Genomic DNA, 18,142 nt, shown 5'->3' on the forward strand with positions numbered 1-18,142 from the left:
CTTGTCAAGCTAATGATGTTTCTTTCCATGTATTTTTGTCAAGACCTCTGTCTTCCATAAAGGATCTCTCTTGAATCCATAGAACAAATCTTTATCAGATCTGGATCTCTGCCTCCGCAGCCTGCTCTGTATTCTTTATGTACACTCAAATACCGACATCACTTCTGTGTCTTTGTACAACCTTTGGTACTCCAAATACCTGTTTATTAAAAGCAGCAACAATCTAGTGGGTCAGAAGAGTATTGGCCATAAGCCAAATCTGGAAAGCTCCAGTTGTTCTAGTTCTGCTTCCAAGCAATCTCTCCCGTGCTATTTATCCCCTCAAGATTAGGCCCAGTGCCATAAGCAACTTAAAAGACTGCTAAACTGGGAGCCTGAGGGGACTGCTGCACACTCAGCCTAACACAAGACATACATGTCAGGATTTAAGACAGTGGCACTAACAACGATCACACATGGCTCCCTTTCATGGATCAAGACAGACTCACTCCAAAGGAAAGCTCTGGCAAAAAAAAAAAACGCTGAGACACAGTCTGGAGAGATGCCATCCATTGGAGGGGGGAACAGGAATAGAGCATAACCTTCATTCATGTCTGTGACCTTTCTCCCTGTTATTGTACAGCTACCGATCAATGAGATCTGGCAGGGAGAACTACTGTACCAGAGGAGCTTCCAAATCTGTCTGATAAACATGCGGGTTCATCATGGTTTAAAACGTGTATTGAACACGCAATATTTCAAACTTAACTAAGTAAATGTAAACAACTTAACAAACTTACAAAGTAAATGTAAACGTGAAAAACAGAATTTTATCTTCACTGCCTCCAAGTGACCCAAACACAGGTTGAATACCCCTTGGCCAAAATAGTTGAGACAAAAAATGTTCCTTCGTCCTGATTTTCTTTAATAAGTCTCTTTTTGGAATGGTGTTATGTCACGTCTCATTCATTACTTGTGTTGTGTATGAGAAACGAGGGTGGAGGGCGAATGAGGAGCTGTGAAATGCCAGGAATCCAAGCATAGCACTCAACACAAATCCATACCTCTCACCATTTCACAGATCCTCAGTCTCTCTTTCTTTTTGCTGTCAGCAACCTGCTTCCGCTTACGAGATGGCAGATGCAGCACTCTTTCTTGTTTGTTACTCAAGACAAATGAGAAGTGGCACTACATTTAAGGTTGAAGATGGTGGCTGGTGGAAAAAAGAACGAGACTGAGGAACTAAGAGGTGAATGAGCAGGAATACCACAGTCACAGCATCTAAGATGGCTGGTGGCAAAGTTTGTTTTTGGAAGAATCTGAAATCTGGATTTCTAGTTAAAGGAGATTCAACCTGTAATATGTTGTTGTTGTTGTTGTTGTTGTTGTTATTATTTAACTAGCAACATCCGTGTGTAAAGGGTTACACCAAAGACTTTACACTCAAGATACGATTTGAGAAAAGGTATTAAGTAACTAGGATAAAAGAGTTCACACAGAGGTTTTGAGAAATAGTTTCAGCCATATGGTAAGCAATGAGTTTTTTGTGTGCAACTTATCTATTTTTATTACCAGATCAAAAAAACGAAAAGGAATTACCTGGAATGGTGTTTCAAGCTGACATCTACCCCAAACAAAGTTTGTAAATGAAATCACAGTAGAATATAATCAAATCGACACAATGTAAATCATTTTCATCATTGAGTTTGCAAAGTATTCATGTGGAAGGGTCAGTGTGTTTTGACAGGCCTACTACAGATGAAGTCTCACAGAAATCTCCAGCTAAATAAAAAACAATCTCTCATGTCTCATGTCTTCTAAGATGGAGAGGGGTATCTAAATATCTTACAAAATGTATTTGATAGTTGTGCCAAGGACTAATAATGAACCTATTTTAACAGTTATGTTTGATACAGGTCTTGAATGTTTTGCTACCATGCATTTGGATGTGCCAGCCCCTTATTGCTTACGTCAAATGTCCATGGAGAACCCTTCCATTGCTATTAAGGTTTATTCTTTCATCTTATGAAATTAACAGAGAATTCAGCAGAAACAAAGGAAAATACTATGAAGCAAAAAAAGTCATGTAGTGAAATTATTTGAAGGTACTAGTTCCCTAATTGTATTTCACTCAGAATGCTGTAATTCTTCATTGCAGGATTCCTACAACCCAACAGCTTGGTCTTCAGACTCTTCATTTGGAAATCACTCCATACACTCAACTGCAATGTGATTGAATCCTCATCTGCTGTTTCGTTCCTCACTGTTCTAGTTTTCCTGCATTGATCTCTGTCCCAGCTCTATAAGCATGGGTCTAAGCTTATGCCCTGGAGTGGAGAGGAGACAGAGGTCAGCACTGTCACATGCTGAGGGAGCCTATATAATATGGGTCGCAGTAAATCTTGCCACTGCATGGATTTTAATTAGATCAGTAGCCCTTTGCCCCAACCTGTTAGACATGAATCACTGGCGAGACAAAGCCTCTCTTCTAAGTGGGACAGGGGTGTTTTAGTCATAGTAAGAAAATTATTCCCACTAATACCACTATCATGCTTTAATTTATATTCTTTATTGTTTCTCTAGCAGGGAAACCTATGTTTGACAACATTACTACCATTTTCCACTGCTTCAATGAATTACTGCTTTGCAAATTTCTATTTTTATTTCAAACATATTACAATTTTTATTATACTTGAAACTTACTGTACATTATAAATATAGTAGAATTTGCTTCTCAACAAAACAAAAATACTTTAAAAAATCCACTGTGATAGGAGCTGAGTTTTTTGACAGAGTGATAGAAGGTTTGTAAACATTTTCTCTGATTGCTGCAATTGCTGAAACTGAAAACCTATCACTTTACTGTATCTCTACTTTAAAGCAGGAATGTTGATATGCAAGCTTCTCTCCCCATTGCCTTTTGTATTTATCTGCATATCAAACTGTAAATATTTGAGAACAGCCCCTGGTATGTTTTCAGATGCAGAATTTGTTGAAACTGGAAACTGACATTCATCCGTTCTGCTAAAACTGCAACTCAACATGGCTCACATCATGGCTAGTTACGGGGCTGCCCTGCCTTCTTCCTTTTTATGCGATAAAATTTTGAAAAATGAATGCAAAGACAAACACAAACAGTTACACTGCTAAAACACAATTAAACAAGTTATAGTATTAATTGAATTAAAGTCACTTAAAAATGCCAGTAAAGGATGAAGGAGCCATCTTCCCGAGCAGCTAATTAAACTCTGTCTGAATTAGAATTAGAATTTTCTTTTATCCACAACAGACAGGAAGGGGAGATCTACCCACAACATTTGCACAACAGGCACCACTAAGGAGTCCTGTATACCCCGCAAACTCATGACAGGAACTGGGGGCTGAAGGACACATCTGAGAAACAAGAGAAGCTTTTCGCCTCTTAGGGATATGAACTGAGCGTAGGCAAGCAGAGCAAAAGAGCTTCTTGTTCCAAGATCAAAAGGGGAAACAAAAAAAGAGGTGGGGGAATAAAACCAGATTGCTATCTGAAATAAACAAAGGAACAGAGGAAACGCAGTAGACCAGATGCAACTGTCTGGAAGGTCTATGTGGTCTTGCTCAGGCCATTTAATATGTGAGTCAAGCAATTAAGCAGAATCCTGAGGTTTTCAGCTTTCATAATATTGAAGAATGTTATCGGCACTTCTGTGAAGTACATCGGGGCATGTGTCTCACCAATAAAGGGCCTCGCCATTTATTCCCAGGATCTCTGCTGAGGAAACTAATGCTTCCTCTGTGGAAGCACAATAGGGATAGTAACAATATCACTATTGGTAACAGGCCAGAATATGTCCAGAGAAGGGGGGACCAAAATCATTAAAGGTTTGTAAGTCAAGACCTATGAGGAGCAGCTTGGGGAGTGGGGCATGTTTAGCTTGGAGAAAAGAAGTCTGAGATGATAGCCATGTTTAAATATTTGAAAGGATGTCACATTGAGGAGGGAGCAAGCTTGTTTTCTGCTACTCTAGTAAAAAAGAAAAGAGATTTCACCACGGTATTCAGCAGTGGAATATGCTGCTTTGGAGTGTGGTGGAGTTTCCTTCTCTGGGTATTTTTAAGCAGTGGTTAGATGGCCATCTGTCTGAGGTGCTTTGATTGTTGGTTCCAGCTCTCTTCTAACTATAATTCTAAGATTCTAATATAATTTCCTCAAATACGGATCTCCTTGTGCTGATAAAATGGTGAATTTATGTACAGAGGGCTCTTGGCATTCACTAGGGTTTGGTTCCAGGTTCCTCTCAGAGATACCAACATTTGCAGATGCTCAAGTCCCATTATATACAATGGTATAGAAAAATGGTGCCCCATATATAAAAATGCAAACAACTCAAACAAGTTCCAGAGGAAGCCTGACGAATTGTGAAATGGTGGGATGCTACAGCATGGTGTACCTATACAACAGCATATTACTCATGGTTTCATTTTGTAAATTTCTGAATATTTTTGAACTGTGGTTGGTTAAATATCTGGATGGAGAACCCATGAATACAGAGGGCTAACTATATAAAAGCACAAAGACACTGAATAATGCATACCAGGATCCTTGTAATAATGTCAATGTGAAACAGCTATACAAATAACTGAGAATATGCATCTTTGTTCTCATGTACAGGGAAATAAATGAGCAGCTAATGAGCTTTATATACATATTTGCAAACCTGTATTTGCTGGAAACAGATGCTTTCAAGTTCTGCAAACCAAATATCTTTATTTTCTGTATGGTGTCCCCTTGCTGTGGGTGTACAGTCAAGCAAAGTCTGCATATATAAGGACATTTCTGGAGCTATTTATATAGGAAGAAACAGCAGCATCAACCTGAAAGTGTCAATGTGGCCTGACGTTTTTGAACTGAGATATGCAAAGGGGTAGGCAAAGAACTATGGCACATATTCTCTTGCTTCCATAGAAACTGGCTTTGTTCTGCCCCCATGCTCGTTTCTGCCTTGAGAAACCATAACCTCACCGGTCACCTATATTTTTTCTACAAGAACAAAGCAATACAGCTCAGTTTATCACTGGAATAGGAAGACATCATCTCCCAGGAGATAAACCAGATGAGGCAGTTGGGACACAGAGTCCCTGAGGCATTGGAAGGGTGGCCGGCTGCAGAGTTTATTTTTCTTGATATCTGTGTATCTGGAGATAGAAATATGTGGTGAGGTAGGTAGACAGGCTTGCAGGCTTTATTAAACAACTGTAAAGGGGCTAGGATACCAACAGAGCATTCAACTACTAGGGAACTGTGATAAAAAAATTTAAGCAGAGGCTGGATGACCACCTGTCAGGGGTGCTTTGAATGCGATTTCCAGCTTCTTGGCAGGGGATTGGACTAGATGGCCCATGAGGTATCTTCCAACTCTATTATTCTATGATTCTATGATTCTAGGCCGTTGTCTTGGCAAAAAAATCTAACAATTAATGGGAAACACGGTTCTTATCAAATGGCCTAGGTTTACAATGTGGGCATAATGCCAATATTATCCGCAAGACATGTAAATGACTAGTGTAAGCCAATGTATAGAAATGGGAATTTGTGTAGGTGTGTACTTGGGGAAAATAGAACAACTGGAAGGAAATGTTTGCTTAGATACAACATCCAGCAGAAGAAGGTAACATATTATTTCTTGAAGCTGAAAGATTAGACTCTGACATAACGAGAACCTACAATCTGCAGGGAGGAACATATACGTATCAGTGGTCTGAGTTGCTGGGCAAGAATTGAATGAGCCAACAAGGAGAATAAGATGGATTGTCAACTGTCACAATTCAAGGTACCTAGAAACTATTCACAAGGCAAACGTGGAGGGAAAACTTCACATAGATATTCCAAAAACTGAAAAGCATTTATCTTTGGGTTCAGACCTAGTACATTATATGGTACAAAGGCGCCTTAGTGGAGCATCCTATCGTGTAGGTATAATTCCTAAATTCTACGTTCTGCATTTATAAGTCAGATATCAAGCCATGTTGAAAATGTTTCTCTTTTTATAAGGTCCAAGCAGTTCAAGATAAAATTACCTGATGACCTGCTTTGTTCTGTGTGTATCACCTCAATCCTTTCAATCTAAGGAGAAGTCCCATCTTACCATACTATGATCTAGCGAGAGTCATTCGGCTGTGAAGGAAGACCTTTTCAAGTTGGATCTTTATCATGTGAAATGATCTCCACTCGGAGATAGGAAGAATTGCCATATGGGCTGCTCTGTTGCCAAATAAGGATTCCTTTATTTGCCCAGCAAATATCCTGGTCACTAACATCGACAATTAAATTTGATTATTGTAATGAAATATTTTGCTGTCCAATCATGGTTTTATTATTTTATTACTTAGTCTTGCTGTACTTTCTAGACTTTTATTAGTATGAAACTATTTAAGTACCTTATTAAAAAAAATAAAAAGTGTTATAAATATACAGTATTTATATTCCACCATAGTCACCACTCTAAAGGTTCTGACTATAATGCAATAGTAAGTTATACATTTCCCTAATTTATAAAAGCATCAATTCAATTAATCTGATATAGATCACACACAATTTTTAGGTCATATTCAACTCTGGGTATGAAGTAAATGCCCTAAAGGCACCAGATCCCATCTGGTTTTGGAAACACAAGCAGCCTCACCTCTGGTTAGTACTTAAATAGGATACTACCAAAAAGGGAAAAAAAAGGTTGCGGGCTACATAAAGTACGGTACTGCAAAACCACTCTGTATTCTTTGCCTAAGAAAACCCTATACAATTCATGGGCACATTCATACACAGGTAACCAGTGACATAAATAGGTATTTCACATAAGAAAAAAGAGGAAGAGCATCAAGAAATATGGCTGTAAGATTTGCTGAAGAACCCACAACAGCAGCAATTACAGAACACTCCTAAAATTAGAGTACATTACCTGAAAAGGTATTTAAAAGGGACTGGCATGATCAAGAGTCTGGGAGCAACTCCCATATGAAGAAAGGTTAAACAACTTAGAACAAATGGAAAGGTACCAGATAAGGGAGACATAAATTTATACATGTTCTGAAGAAAGTAGGAAAGGTTCATAGTACTAGAACCTAGGATCATTCAATGAAGCTAAATGACAAAAGGTTTGGTATGGAAAACAGAAGTACTTCTTCACACAGCTTGTCATTAAGCTATAATATTCACTATCTCAAGATGCAGTACACCAGCCATTTAAATGGTTTCAGCTAATTCATGATGTTTAGCCTAATTTATGAAAAGTCAGGTTATAAGATGATAGTAACAATAGCTCTATAACCTCCAGTATTAGAGGCTCCAAATGCACACATACACACACACACACACACACACACACACAGGATGCCTCTAAATAACAGTTAATAGGGAATAGAGCAGGAAGGTATGTCCACATATATTCTCCTTGTAGGCATCTAGTTGGCAATTCTGTAGAGAGCATATAGGACTGGTTGAGTAGTTGGTCTGATTCAGCAAGGCTATTCTTATGCTATTATGTCATTATGGTTTATTACACAGAAAAAACGGAAAAGGAACAGCAACAGGCTCACCAGTTACAAAGCTCACAAAAGAAACAACATTAGATGACTCGAATGAACAAGTAATGGAGCTTAATTTTATTTAGTTGTTCTTATACAATCTGTGACAGTTCAGTGTTATACTAAGACATGTCCTGTACCTAACGCTAGCATTACACAAATGGTATAAACAACACCAAGTATATGGTACATCATAATAGAATGCAACATTGATTTAGTTGTGTTCCTTTAGCCTAGCTTAGAACAGCTGCCTAAACTCACTCAGCTATGGATGATAGTCCAATAAAACATATATCTGTATGTGCGCATGTACATTAAGGACAAATCCCACGAGACTTCAGGAGAAATCTGGCAGGTTTGTATGACTGCAAGCATGGTGGTCAGCCATTATTGGCTGGGCTTTCAGTGAAAGCAGAGAATGCTGTGGTCAAATCCCTGTTCTTTGTAAGTATTTCTACCATGCAGCCTGTCTGGACAAAGGAAAGGAAGGAGATAAGCTTCACTAAAACAAAACAATTACTAATCATTTTGTGTGGTTCATATAGAAGGCCCATTGGAGACTAAGCATCATTGGCACTATTGTCACCAGTGACATTCTTTCATATAGATAGATTCTATAAAGTATTTCTGTATCACCTTCCAGCCCCACAAGGGTTCCCAAGGTGATACACAAATAAGAACCAATTTAAACAATAAAATATACAAAGATATTTTTAAAAACACACTAAAGTACTCCATAAACATTCCCAAAACAATTCTAGAATCCAGTTTTAACACAATCAAAACAGTATTTCCAAACACTAAATGCCATATGGAACAATGAAAGGAATTAGTTGTGTAACAAAACTAAGTGACTGCCCCCCCGCCCCCCACATGCCTAGCTTTAAATCATTTATGGCATAATGATAATTATACAAGGGTGTAAGGAAATCTCTTCATTTATAAAAACTTCCTTGCTCAGTTTCCTAGAGATTATAATTTGAAACAACAACTGAACGGAAGAATGCTTTTTTATAAGCTTACCCCAGAGTTCCTGGGGCTTCATAAATAGCCTTTTGATTACCCCCTCATCTCCACTTACATTCACAGTGAACCAAAGCACTATTATTTCACTATCTAGTACCACACTTGTTTTTTTTTCTCCTTTCTTTCATCTGCAGCTTTTTAAAGACCTGTTTGCACTGTCCTACAAACAACACAATCCAAGGATGCGTGTAAATGCAAGTCATCACTCTGTGTGCTTCTTTGGGTGTCTCTCAAAAAGTAAAAAAATCCAAATACATGCAAAATAACTATCACAAGATGCTGAGTGGTCTGCGGTTTGACTGGAATTAAAAAAAAAACTGTTGAAGAGTCAATGTTGCCTTTCATACGCCATACAATAGAAGATGTGACTTTGAGTCAGTGGTGATTGAGCAAAGCTCAGCCTGACCTTAGATGTTCTGCAATGCTTTTAAAACGCATTAGAAAAGGGAATCAACAAGATTCAGGGAACTGAAATTCTCCCAAGTCATTTCCCATCAGTCTTGCTCAGCATTTCTTGGCACGAAGAAAAAAAAACTGGACTAATCAACAATGTCAATAACCTTAAAAAGCAAACCATAGCACACAAAAATCCACCTCATATCTGCCTGTGTTTTAAAAACAGAGGCCCCTTCTAGAAAGCCATATAATCCAGTTCAAAGCAAATAATATGGATTTTATATGGCAGTGCAGAAGGGGCCAAAGAAGACGAGAGCTGCACCAAGCAGTTGAGATCAAGAAATGTACGTAAAAGGTGTAATTGTTCTCTCTGTGGTAGGTTAAAATCTATTAGTCAAGCCCTTCGTCTAAAAAGGAGGACACAAGATAGTCATGATAATTCATAAAGTTATATCAGAAAAATTTCTGAGAACACCTGAAAGAGGTACAAAATGCATGAATGATCTGAGACAGACCTTTTTAATAGCCTCTGCCCCTCATAACACAGCCCCCTATTTCCCAAGCAACAAGAAAAAAACTTTTCACATCTCCTCAGAACTAAACTTTCCTTCCCAAAACTTCTAGGCTGTGAGTCGTTCAAAGTTAAAGTTCTCTTCTATGACCAGAAATCAGAGAGCCGTGTAGCATACTTCCTATAGCATGTGCTTTTGTGGACTACTGCTCATTTCATTAGGAGCACAGAGTATTATCCAAAATATCTGGTTTTATATACAATGCATTAGGACATCTATAGTTCCAATAAGTTTGAGGATAGGGCATTGCTAACAGTGTGGCTATCACTAATTTCGACATTCAATTTCCCTTTGATCTGTTTATGATTCCTGCACCAAATATATATAAAGATTGGCTGATATCCTCTCTCTCTGTGTGTGCATAGTTCAGCATCCCACCTTTGTGTTCTCCCAACACCAGACAGCAGTTGCATATAAGTGGGGAAGGATGAGAGGAGGAACATAGTCCAGGACATGGAGAAGCAGATCTCAGCTTTGTCCCAGGGAGAGAAATGAGACTGCTTTCTCAAATGGCATGCACCTTCCCCTGGAGGCTCAAAGCATCTAGATATTTACAGTCAAAATCACCTATGTCTCCCTTAATTCTCCACTAGTATGCAAATGCCAAGTAGATTCCCTCTCAGGATGTGATGGCTGCCAGGTGGTGGGTTGATAGAGTCCAAGGGTGAACCAATAGCCCTATACACCCCAACCAATATGGGGCTTACTGTACTGTATGTGTGTGTGTGTGTGTATGTATATATATATATGTGTGTGTGTGTGTGTGTGTGTGTATATACAGTAGAGTCTCACTTATCCAAGCTAAACGGGCCGGCAGAAGCTTGGATAAGCGAATAACTTGGATGATAAGGAGGGATTAAGGAAAAGCCTACTAAACATCAAATTAGGTTATGATTTTATAAATTAAGCACCAAAACTTCATGTTATACAACAAATTTGACAGAAAAAGTAGTTCAATACGCAATCATGTTATGTTGTAATTACTGTATTTACGAATTTAGCACCAAAATAGCACGATATATTGAAAACATTGACTACAAAAATGGCTTGGATTATCCAGAGGCTTGGATAAGTGAGGCTTGGATTAGTGAGACTCTACTGTGTGTGTGTGTGTGTGTGTGTATATATATATATATATATCTACCCATATATAAGTCTAGAAATTTTAGTCAAAAAATCAGTCCCAAAAACCCGGGTCGACTTATCTACATGTCAATGTAAAAAACTGTACCTTAGCTCTTGTCAAGAAAGGAGTAAGAAAGAGCTTAGTCCATCCTAGGAGAACCTAAAAGAAACCCCGATCTCCTCAATTTTCTCAACTGTGACACTGCATCTGGTCTTATTGAATGTCTGGGTGTGGAAATGGCAGTTATGGTCTGGGGCAACTGGCCTCCTAAGGTGCTTTCTCTTCTCCATGGAATGACCCTTAATTTTTCCACGGGTCATATCAAAATCCTGCCCTAGACTTACACATGAGGTCAACCAGTACATAAGCATATCCAGCATGTCTAAAAACACAGGATCACAGAATTATGGAGTTGAAAGAGACCACAAGAGCCATCTAGTTCAACCTCCTGCTGTGCAGGACTACACAACTAAATTACACCCAGGGGATGGCCATCAACTCTTGTTTAAAGACATCCACGGGAGAGTCAGCTGCTCTTTGAGACAGTCTACTGTCAAACAGTTCTTGCTTGTAATTTGAACCCAGTTTCTTGTAATTTAAATTTAGTCTTTGAAGCAACAAAAACAAGATTATCCCTTCAGGATGCCAGCATGAATATATGTGCACATATGCAAAGAAACAAGACAAATCCTACAATCCCCAAAAGCTCGTGCCATAATAAATGCTTTAGTTTCTGTCATTTTGTTGGAAGAGAGCAACGTAAGTACCCCTTTTGAACTTCTACTTTCGAAACCACTGATGAATTGCCATTCTCCACTAATAATGTTATATTTCGTGCTCAATACAACATACCTTCAGCCACATCCGTGCGAGGACTGTTTGCCTTTTCGTTCGCTGGCTCGGCTGCTTCAGTGGCCAGTGATGTGGTTGCTCTAGAGAAGTCACTGGCACCTTCGCTGCGGCTTGTTTCAGGGACGCTTTCTCTGGAACTGAAGCGGACGCGGGAGCTGGAGCGGGAGCTGAGATCCGGGCTGGTGTCAGACAGGCCTGGAATATCATCAATTTTGGTGGGGGTAACCATGAACCTGACCGAAGCCATATCGGCAGCAGGAATGGATGGGGCAGAAACAGTATGACTGCCCTGATAACTTTAACCCGCAGTTGGCTGGAGCGCTAAGTAGTATGAGGAAGGAGACCTTCCAAAAGGGCAAAGATGCCAACCCTGTTACCAAGTACTCCCTTGAGAGAAAGACTCATGTCTTAGCATTGATTGACGATTCGACTAATACACTGTGGTATCTGGATAGTAATGATTATCAGGTATATTTTCCAAAAGCATGACCAAAGCTGGTGAAATGGTGAACGCTCATGATTTTGTAGGCAAATATTTCACAGGTGATTAGCCCAAAGATTCCAATTTATCAGGCAGCAGCGGTAAGGGGTTTTTTCTTCCCAAAGGCAGCCTACAGAACCAAACCAAAAGGCGGTTGTAACTGATGTATGCTAAAAGATCTTACCGAAAATTTCTGGCCTTGATGTTTACCTTAAAGAGGCAAAAATCCTGATGGGAAGTCCTGCTTGTTAGGTCAAAAATATTTTTGGCACAGCAAAATGCATAGAGGTAATTTCTTCTGAGCGCAAAGATTTTTCCAAAGCACGTAAAAAGTCTACAGGGTACCTGGTGAAAGTCAGAATCCACTGTGTTTGCAAAGTGACATGCCAAAAAGATGGGTTATTTTTCATTGCAAATATTCCTTACAATCCTGTTGCAGAAACAATGAAAGGCTTCTTATCTCAAAAGGCGGAGGCTGTGTATCACAGTGTCCCATGCAAGAACAGTAAAAACAGATTCCTTAAGATAGTGCTGTCCCTGTAAAAGGATTGAGAATTGCTCCACAGGCTTTTGGTGATGTTTCAAAAGTCCTGGCATGAGAAGATAACCGTTGGATGAGGCCTAGTGCAGGGGAATCAACAGCTTCTGATAATCGCATGAGAGAATATTAGGGTCCTGGAGAAACAAAGTGAAAACATTGTTGTTGTTTGTCTGTCACAAGAGTTTTCTTGGCACAAATTGTTCAAAAAGGGTTTGCTCTTACATTCCTCTGAGGCTGAGAGAGCACGACTTGCCTAAATTCACCCAGTAGCTTTCCATGGGTGCACCTATAATGCAAAATTAATGCAGATTGACACCACTTTAACGTGGTAGTTGTAGTCTGACAAGGTCTTTAGCCTTCTCTGCCAAATAGTACCAGTGCCTCACCAAACTATAATTTCCATTATTCCGTAACACTGAGCGAGTAATGTCAAACTGCATTCATTCTACATTGTAGTTATATCCTTAGATACCAGTCATAGTCCAATTCTCAAACCACTAGACAACACTAATGTGCGCTCTCTCTCTCACTCTAGATAGATATAGATATAGATATACACACACTGGATGTATATGAGTGTGTGTGTGTGTGTATATCTATAGTCACAAACAAACCTGAAACTGCAGAGATGAGTCATTTCTACAAAGGGTTTAACAAGTCCCATACTTTGGAGCCCATCTGTTATCTCATGGGGACCTTGGATAAGTTCAAGATGAAAGAATTCACAAAAAATAAACAAACTGGTCACACTATTGCTCTTAAAGCACCCAAAAATGTCAGTCAGTAAGGATGTCATTTCTTTAATGTAAAATGCTCAGAAATGAGAAAAGAAAAAGAAAAAGAAAGATCCGCTTTAGCAAATTTAAACACCGAGCAAAGAAAAGCAGGCACATGTACAAGACACTGGCAAGCAAGATGATGATGTAAGAGTGAGACTGATCATCAAAACAGGTGGAATGTCCAGAGTGGGAAAAAGAACTCTTGTCTGAGGAAAGGTGAATTTTGCAGTTGGCCTCCTTGATTAGCACTGAATGGCATTGCAGCTTCAAAGCCTGACTACTATCAGTATTAAAAAACTCTAAATCTGGACAATAAATAAAGCACAACACTCAGAAAACAGTGGAATTCCAAACAGGAAACAATCAGAGCAACTAACACCTCCCAACAAAGGATTCCCCCACATAGGAAGCAGCCAGGCTTTGAAGCTGCAAGGCCATTCAGTGCTAATCAAGCTGGCCAACTGCAACTTTCACACTTGCTTCAAACAGACAAGAGTTCTTTCTCCCACCCTGAACATTATTCCACAGATCTATAAACCCCACTTGCCTAGTTTCCAACAGACCTCACAACCACTGAGGATGCCTGCCATAGATGTAGGCGAAACGTCAGAGAATGCTTCTGGAACATGGCCATACAGCCCAGAAAACTTACAGCAACCCAAATATAATCTTAATAATAATTCGTATTGTTTTTAGTGTTGTGCGCTGCTTTGAGACTTTTTTTAAGAGAGAAAAATAAAAAATAAACAGATTAGAGAGATGATTGGCCAAAACTAATAAAATGAAGTTCAACAGGTACAATTGCAAGATACTCCATTTAGGCAGAAAAAAATGAAATGCAAAGATACAGAACGGGGGACGCCTGGCTCAACTGTAGTGTGAAAAAGGAGTCCTCATGGACAACGAGTTAAATGAGTAAACAATGTGATGCAGCAGCTAAAAAAGCCAATGGGATTTTTTCCTACATAAATAGAAGTCTAGTGTCTAGATCCAGGGGAGTCATGCTCCTCCTCTATTCTGCCTTGCTTCATCAGACCACACCTGGAATACTGTGTCCAGTTCTGGGCGCCGCAATTTAAGGGAGATGTTGACAAGCTGAAATGTGTCCAGAGAAGGGTGACTAAAATGATCAAGGGCCTGGAGAACATGCCCTATGAGGGGCGGCTTAAAGAGCTGGGCATGTTTAGCCTGCAAAAGAGAAGGCTGAGAGGAGACATGATAGTCATGTATAAATTTGTGAGGGGAAATCATAGGGAGGAGGGAACAAGCTTCTTTTCTGCTGCCCTGGAGACTAGGATGCGGAACAATGGCTTTAAACTACAGGAAAGGAGATTCCACCTAAATATGAGGAAGAACTTCCTTACTGTGAGAGCAGTTCAGCAGTGGAACTCTCTGCCCCAGAGTGTGGTGGAAGCTGCTTCTTTGGAGGCTTTTAAACTGAGGCTGGATGGCCATCTGTCGGGGGTGCTTAGAATGTGATTTTCCTGCTTCTTGGCAGAATGGGGTTGTACTGGATGGCCCATGAGATCTCTTCCAACTCTATGATTCTAATAATCATCTTGTATTTATTTATTTATTATTTTTTAAATTTCATTCGCACGTTTTTTGGTATCTGATGTTATTGTATGGTCGTTCTGTATTTATAAGCCGCCCCGAGTCCTCTCGGGGAGATGGAGGCGGGGTACAAAAATAAAATTATTATTATATTATTACTATTATTACTACAGTTATATCCTGCCTTTCTCACCCCGAAGGGGACTCAGAGTGGCTTACAAATTATATGTGCACACAATATATTATATTATTAGCATAGCACAATATTAGCATTATATATGACTATATTGTACTATACCACTACACTGTAATATTATTAGTAATATTACATGTAATATATAATATATAATTAATATTTTTATATTGTGTTTTTACTATCAGCAAGTTCAGCAGCTCAACAGTTTAACCCACTGCGCCACTGGGGGCTCTATATTGTACGTATTACATTATAATATCTTTATCAATATTATATGTATATAGAATACATTATATTATTATATATTATTGTGTATTATATTGTATATTATATACAATATTATATATTACTTACATACTTAGACAATCCCTCGTAGCTTGGGGATGATGGTCCTCCAAGTGTACTGGATGTGCAAATATATATATATAATATTGTATTATTAGCATAGCATGTTAATCTTTTGCAATTATTTAGTGTTGTCATCTGCTCTGAGTCCCGTTTAAGAGAGGAAAGTGGGATATAAATACAATAATAATAAAAATAATAATAAAAATAAGACCTTAATGTTGTCAATCAAACTGCCATTGGCAACACAAGACCTTGGTTAGCTTGGGGCAGGGAGTAAATTATTATTGTCGAAGGCTTTCATGGCCAGAATCACAGGGTTGTTGTGAGTCTTCTGGGCTGTATGGCCATGCTCCAGAAGCATTCTCGCCTGATGTTTCACCCACAACTATGGCAAGCATCCTCAGAGATTGTGAGGTATGAAATAATACACCTCACAACCTTTAAGTGAGACTCTATATTAAAATACATTGAACACAATTTTCAGGGGGGGGGACCCAATACAGTAGAGTCTCACTTATCCAAGCTAGCAGAACCTTGGATAAGCGAATATCTTGGATAATAAGAAAAGCCTATTAAACATCAAATTAGGTTATGATTTTACAAATTGAGCACCAAAACATGTTATACAACAAACTTGACAGAAAAAGTAGTTCAATACGCAGTAATGTTATGTTGTAATTACTGTATATACGAATTTAGCACCAAAATATCACGATATATTGAAAACATTGACTACAAAAATGTATTGGATAATCCAGAACCTTGGATAAGTGAGACTCTACTGTACTAATAAAAGGTAAAGTTAGAATTCATAATTTTAAAATGGACTGGTGTGGGGAAATGATGCCCAGAGGCCAAATCAAAAACCATAAATTCAGAGATGAAGCATTGAGAGGAAAGCATGGCCATAGTAGGGAAAATTAAAAAAAAAAAAAAAGGTAGAGAGGAGGATAACAGTACAGGTGTATCATGCAGAAAGGGAACGGGGAGCGCAATGCGCATGCGCGGGGCTCTCCCTTCGCTCCTTTTCTGCCCCCGCCCATTCTTGGAAGGCAAGAACCCTGGGGAAGAAGAAAAGTCCGAGGCGACCGTTAAAGATCGCCGCCGTTAATTGTTTACCTCAGCCCCGCGCGCGCGCCGCACCCGCACCTTGCTTTTTTTCTCCTCAGGACGTTCTCCAAGGAGCGCTTCCCTCGCGCTCGGGTGTGTGTGTATATGTGCGCACGCGCGTGCGAGGCGCTGCTCTTCGGTTGCTGCTGCTTCTGCTGCTGCAGCTCCCGCTTCTGCTGCCGCTTCGCTTACCTCAGATGCCGGCTCCGATGTGGGCGGAGGGGAGGAGGGCGGGGAAAAAAAAAAGAGAACAGAACTCTTTTATTATTATTTTTCCTTCCCCTTCGCTTTCGCTTGTCCTCATCTTCTCCCTAGCCTAGGCTATGATCGTGCGCATGCGTAGAAGCAAGGAGCCGCTACTGTTGCTTGGATTCTCGCCTCTTTCCCTTCCCAAACGGGGAAGGGGGAATAGAGGGGCTACCAACGCGCTAGGGTTGCTGGGAATTGTAGTTCGTATTCTGTGAGGGGGCAATTGAATGATACAAATATATACAGTAGAGTCTCACTTATCCAACGTTCTGGATTATCCAACGCATTTTTGTAGTCGATGTTTTCAATACATCGTGATATTTTGGTGCTAAATTTGTAAATACAGTAATTACTACATAGCATTACTGCGTATTGAACTACTTTTTCTGTCAAATGTGTTGTATAACATGATGTTTTGGTTCTTAATTTGTAAAATTATAACCTAATTTGATGTTTAATAGGCTTTTCCTTAATGCCTCCTTATTATCCAACATATTCGCTTATCCAACATTCTGCCGGCCCGTTTATGTTGGATAAGTGAGACTCTACTGTATTACTAGCTGTGCCCGGCCACGCATTGCTGTGGCGAAGTATGGTGGTATGGGAAATAAAGTATTGAGGACTCTACAAAAGATATATATTCTTTCTTTTCCTTACTTAGTTTATCCATACCTCACAACCTTTGAGGATGCCTGCCATAGATGTGGGCGAAACGTCAGGAGAGAATACTTCTGGAACATGGCCACACAGCCCGAAAGACATACAACAACCCTATTGAGGAATTGGTGGTAGTTAAGGTAAAGGGTAAACGTTTCCCCCTGACATTAAGTCCAGTCATGTCTGACTCTGGGGGTTGGTGCTCATCTCCATTTCTAAGCCGAAGAGCCGGCGTTGTCCGTAGACTCCTCCAAGGTCATGTGGGATGACTGCATGGAGCGGCGTTACCTTCCCGCCGGAGCAGTACCTATTGATGCACTCACATTTGCATGTTTTTGAACTTCTGGGTCGGCAGAAGCTGGGGCTAACAGTGAGGGCTCACTCTGGTCCAATTCAAACCTGCGGCCTTTCGGTCCAGAAGTTCAGCAGCTCAGCGCTTTAACACGCTGCACCATCAGGGGATATTATTTCCTAAAGGTTGTGAATATACAATATTTCTGATTTTTTTTGTCTGTTGCAGCTTTAAAGCCTGGCTGTTTCCTCCCTGAGTGAATTTTTTTGTTGGGAGGTGTTAGCTGGCCCTGATTGTTTCCTGTCTGGAATTCCCTTGTTTTCAGAGTGGTGTTCTTTGCGATATTTTATATGCTTCTACTGTCTGTGGCCCTGAGAAAACAGAGGATTTGCCAGACTTTGATGATGGGAATACTTTGTTG

The 18,142-nt window shown here is 39.7% G+C and overlaps 1 protein-coding gene across 2 annotated transcripts in view; it reads right to left on the reverse strand.

Moving 5' to 3' along the window:
• slc12a6 (solute carrier family 12 member 6) overlaps nt 1-16,864 on the reverse strand; it is a 46,870-nt gene extending 30,006 nt beyond the window's left edge. For both annotated transcript variants that reach the window (XM_016995385.2, XM_016995384.2), the window contains exons 1-2: nt 16,533-16,864; nt 11,515-12,670 (exon numbers count right to left, since the gene is read on the reverse strand). In XM_016995385.2, the coding sequence (XP_016850874.1) occupies nt 11,515-11,761 (247 nt within the window). In that variant the 5' untranslated portion in view covers nt 11,762-12,670; nt 16,533-16,864. The remainder of the gene's footprint in view (nt 1-11,514; nt 12,671-16,532) is intronic.
• Between the last annotated feature and the right edge of the window lie 1,278 nt (nt 16,865-18,142).

Source organism: Anolis carolinensis, chromosome 6 (assembly GCF_035594765.1).
Source record: "Anolis carolinensis isolate JA03-04 chromosome 6, rAnoCar3.1.pri, whole genome shotgun sequence".
In the NCBI taxonomy this organism is placed as follows: Eukaryota; Metazoa; Chordata; class Lepidosauria; order Squamata; family Dactyloidae; genus Anolis; species Anolis carolinensis.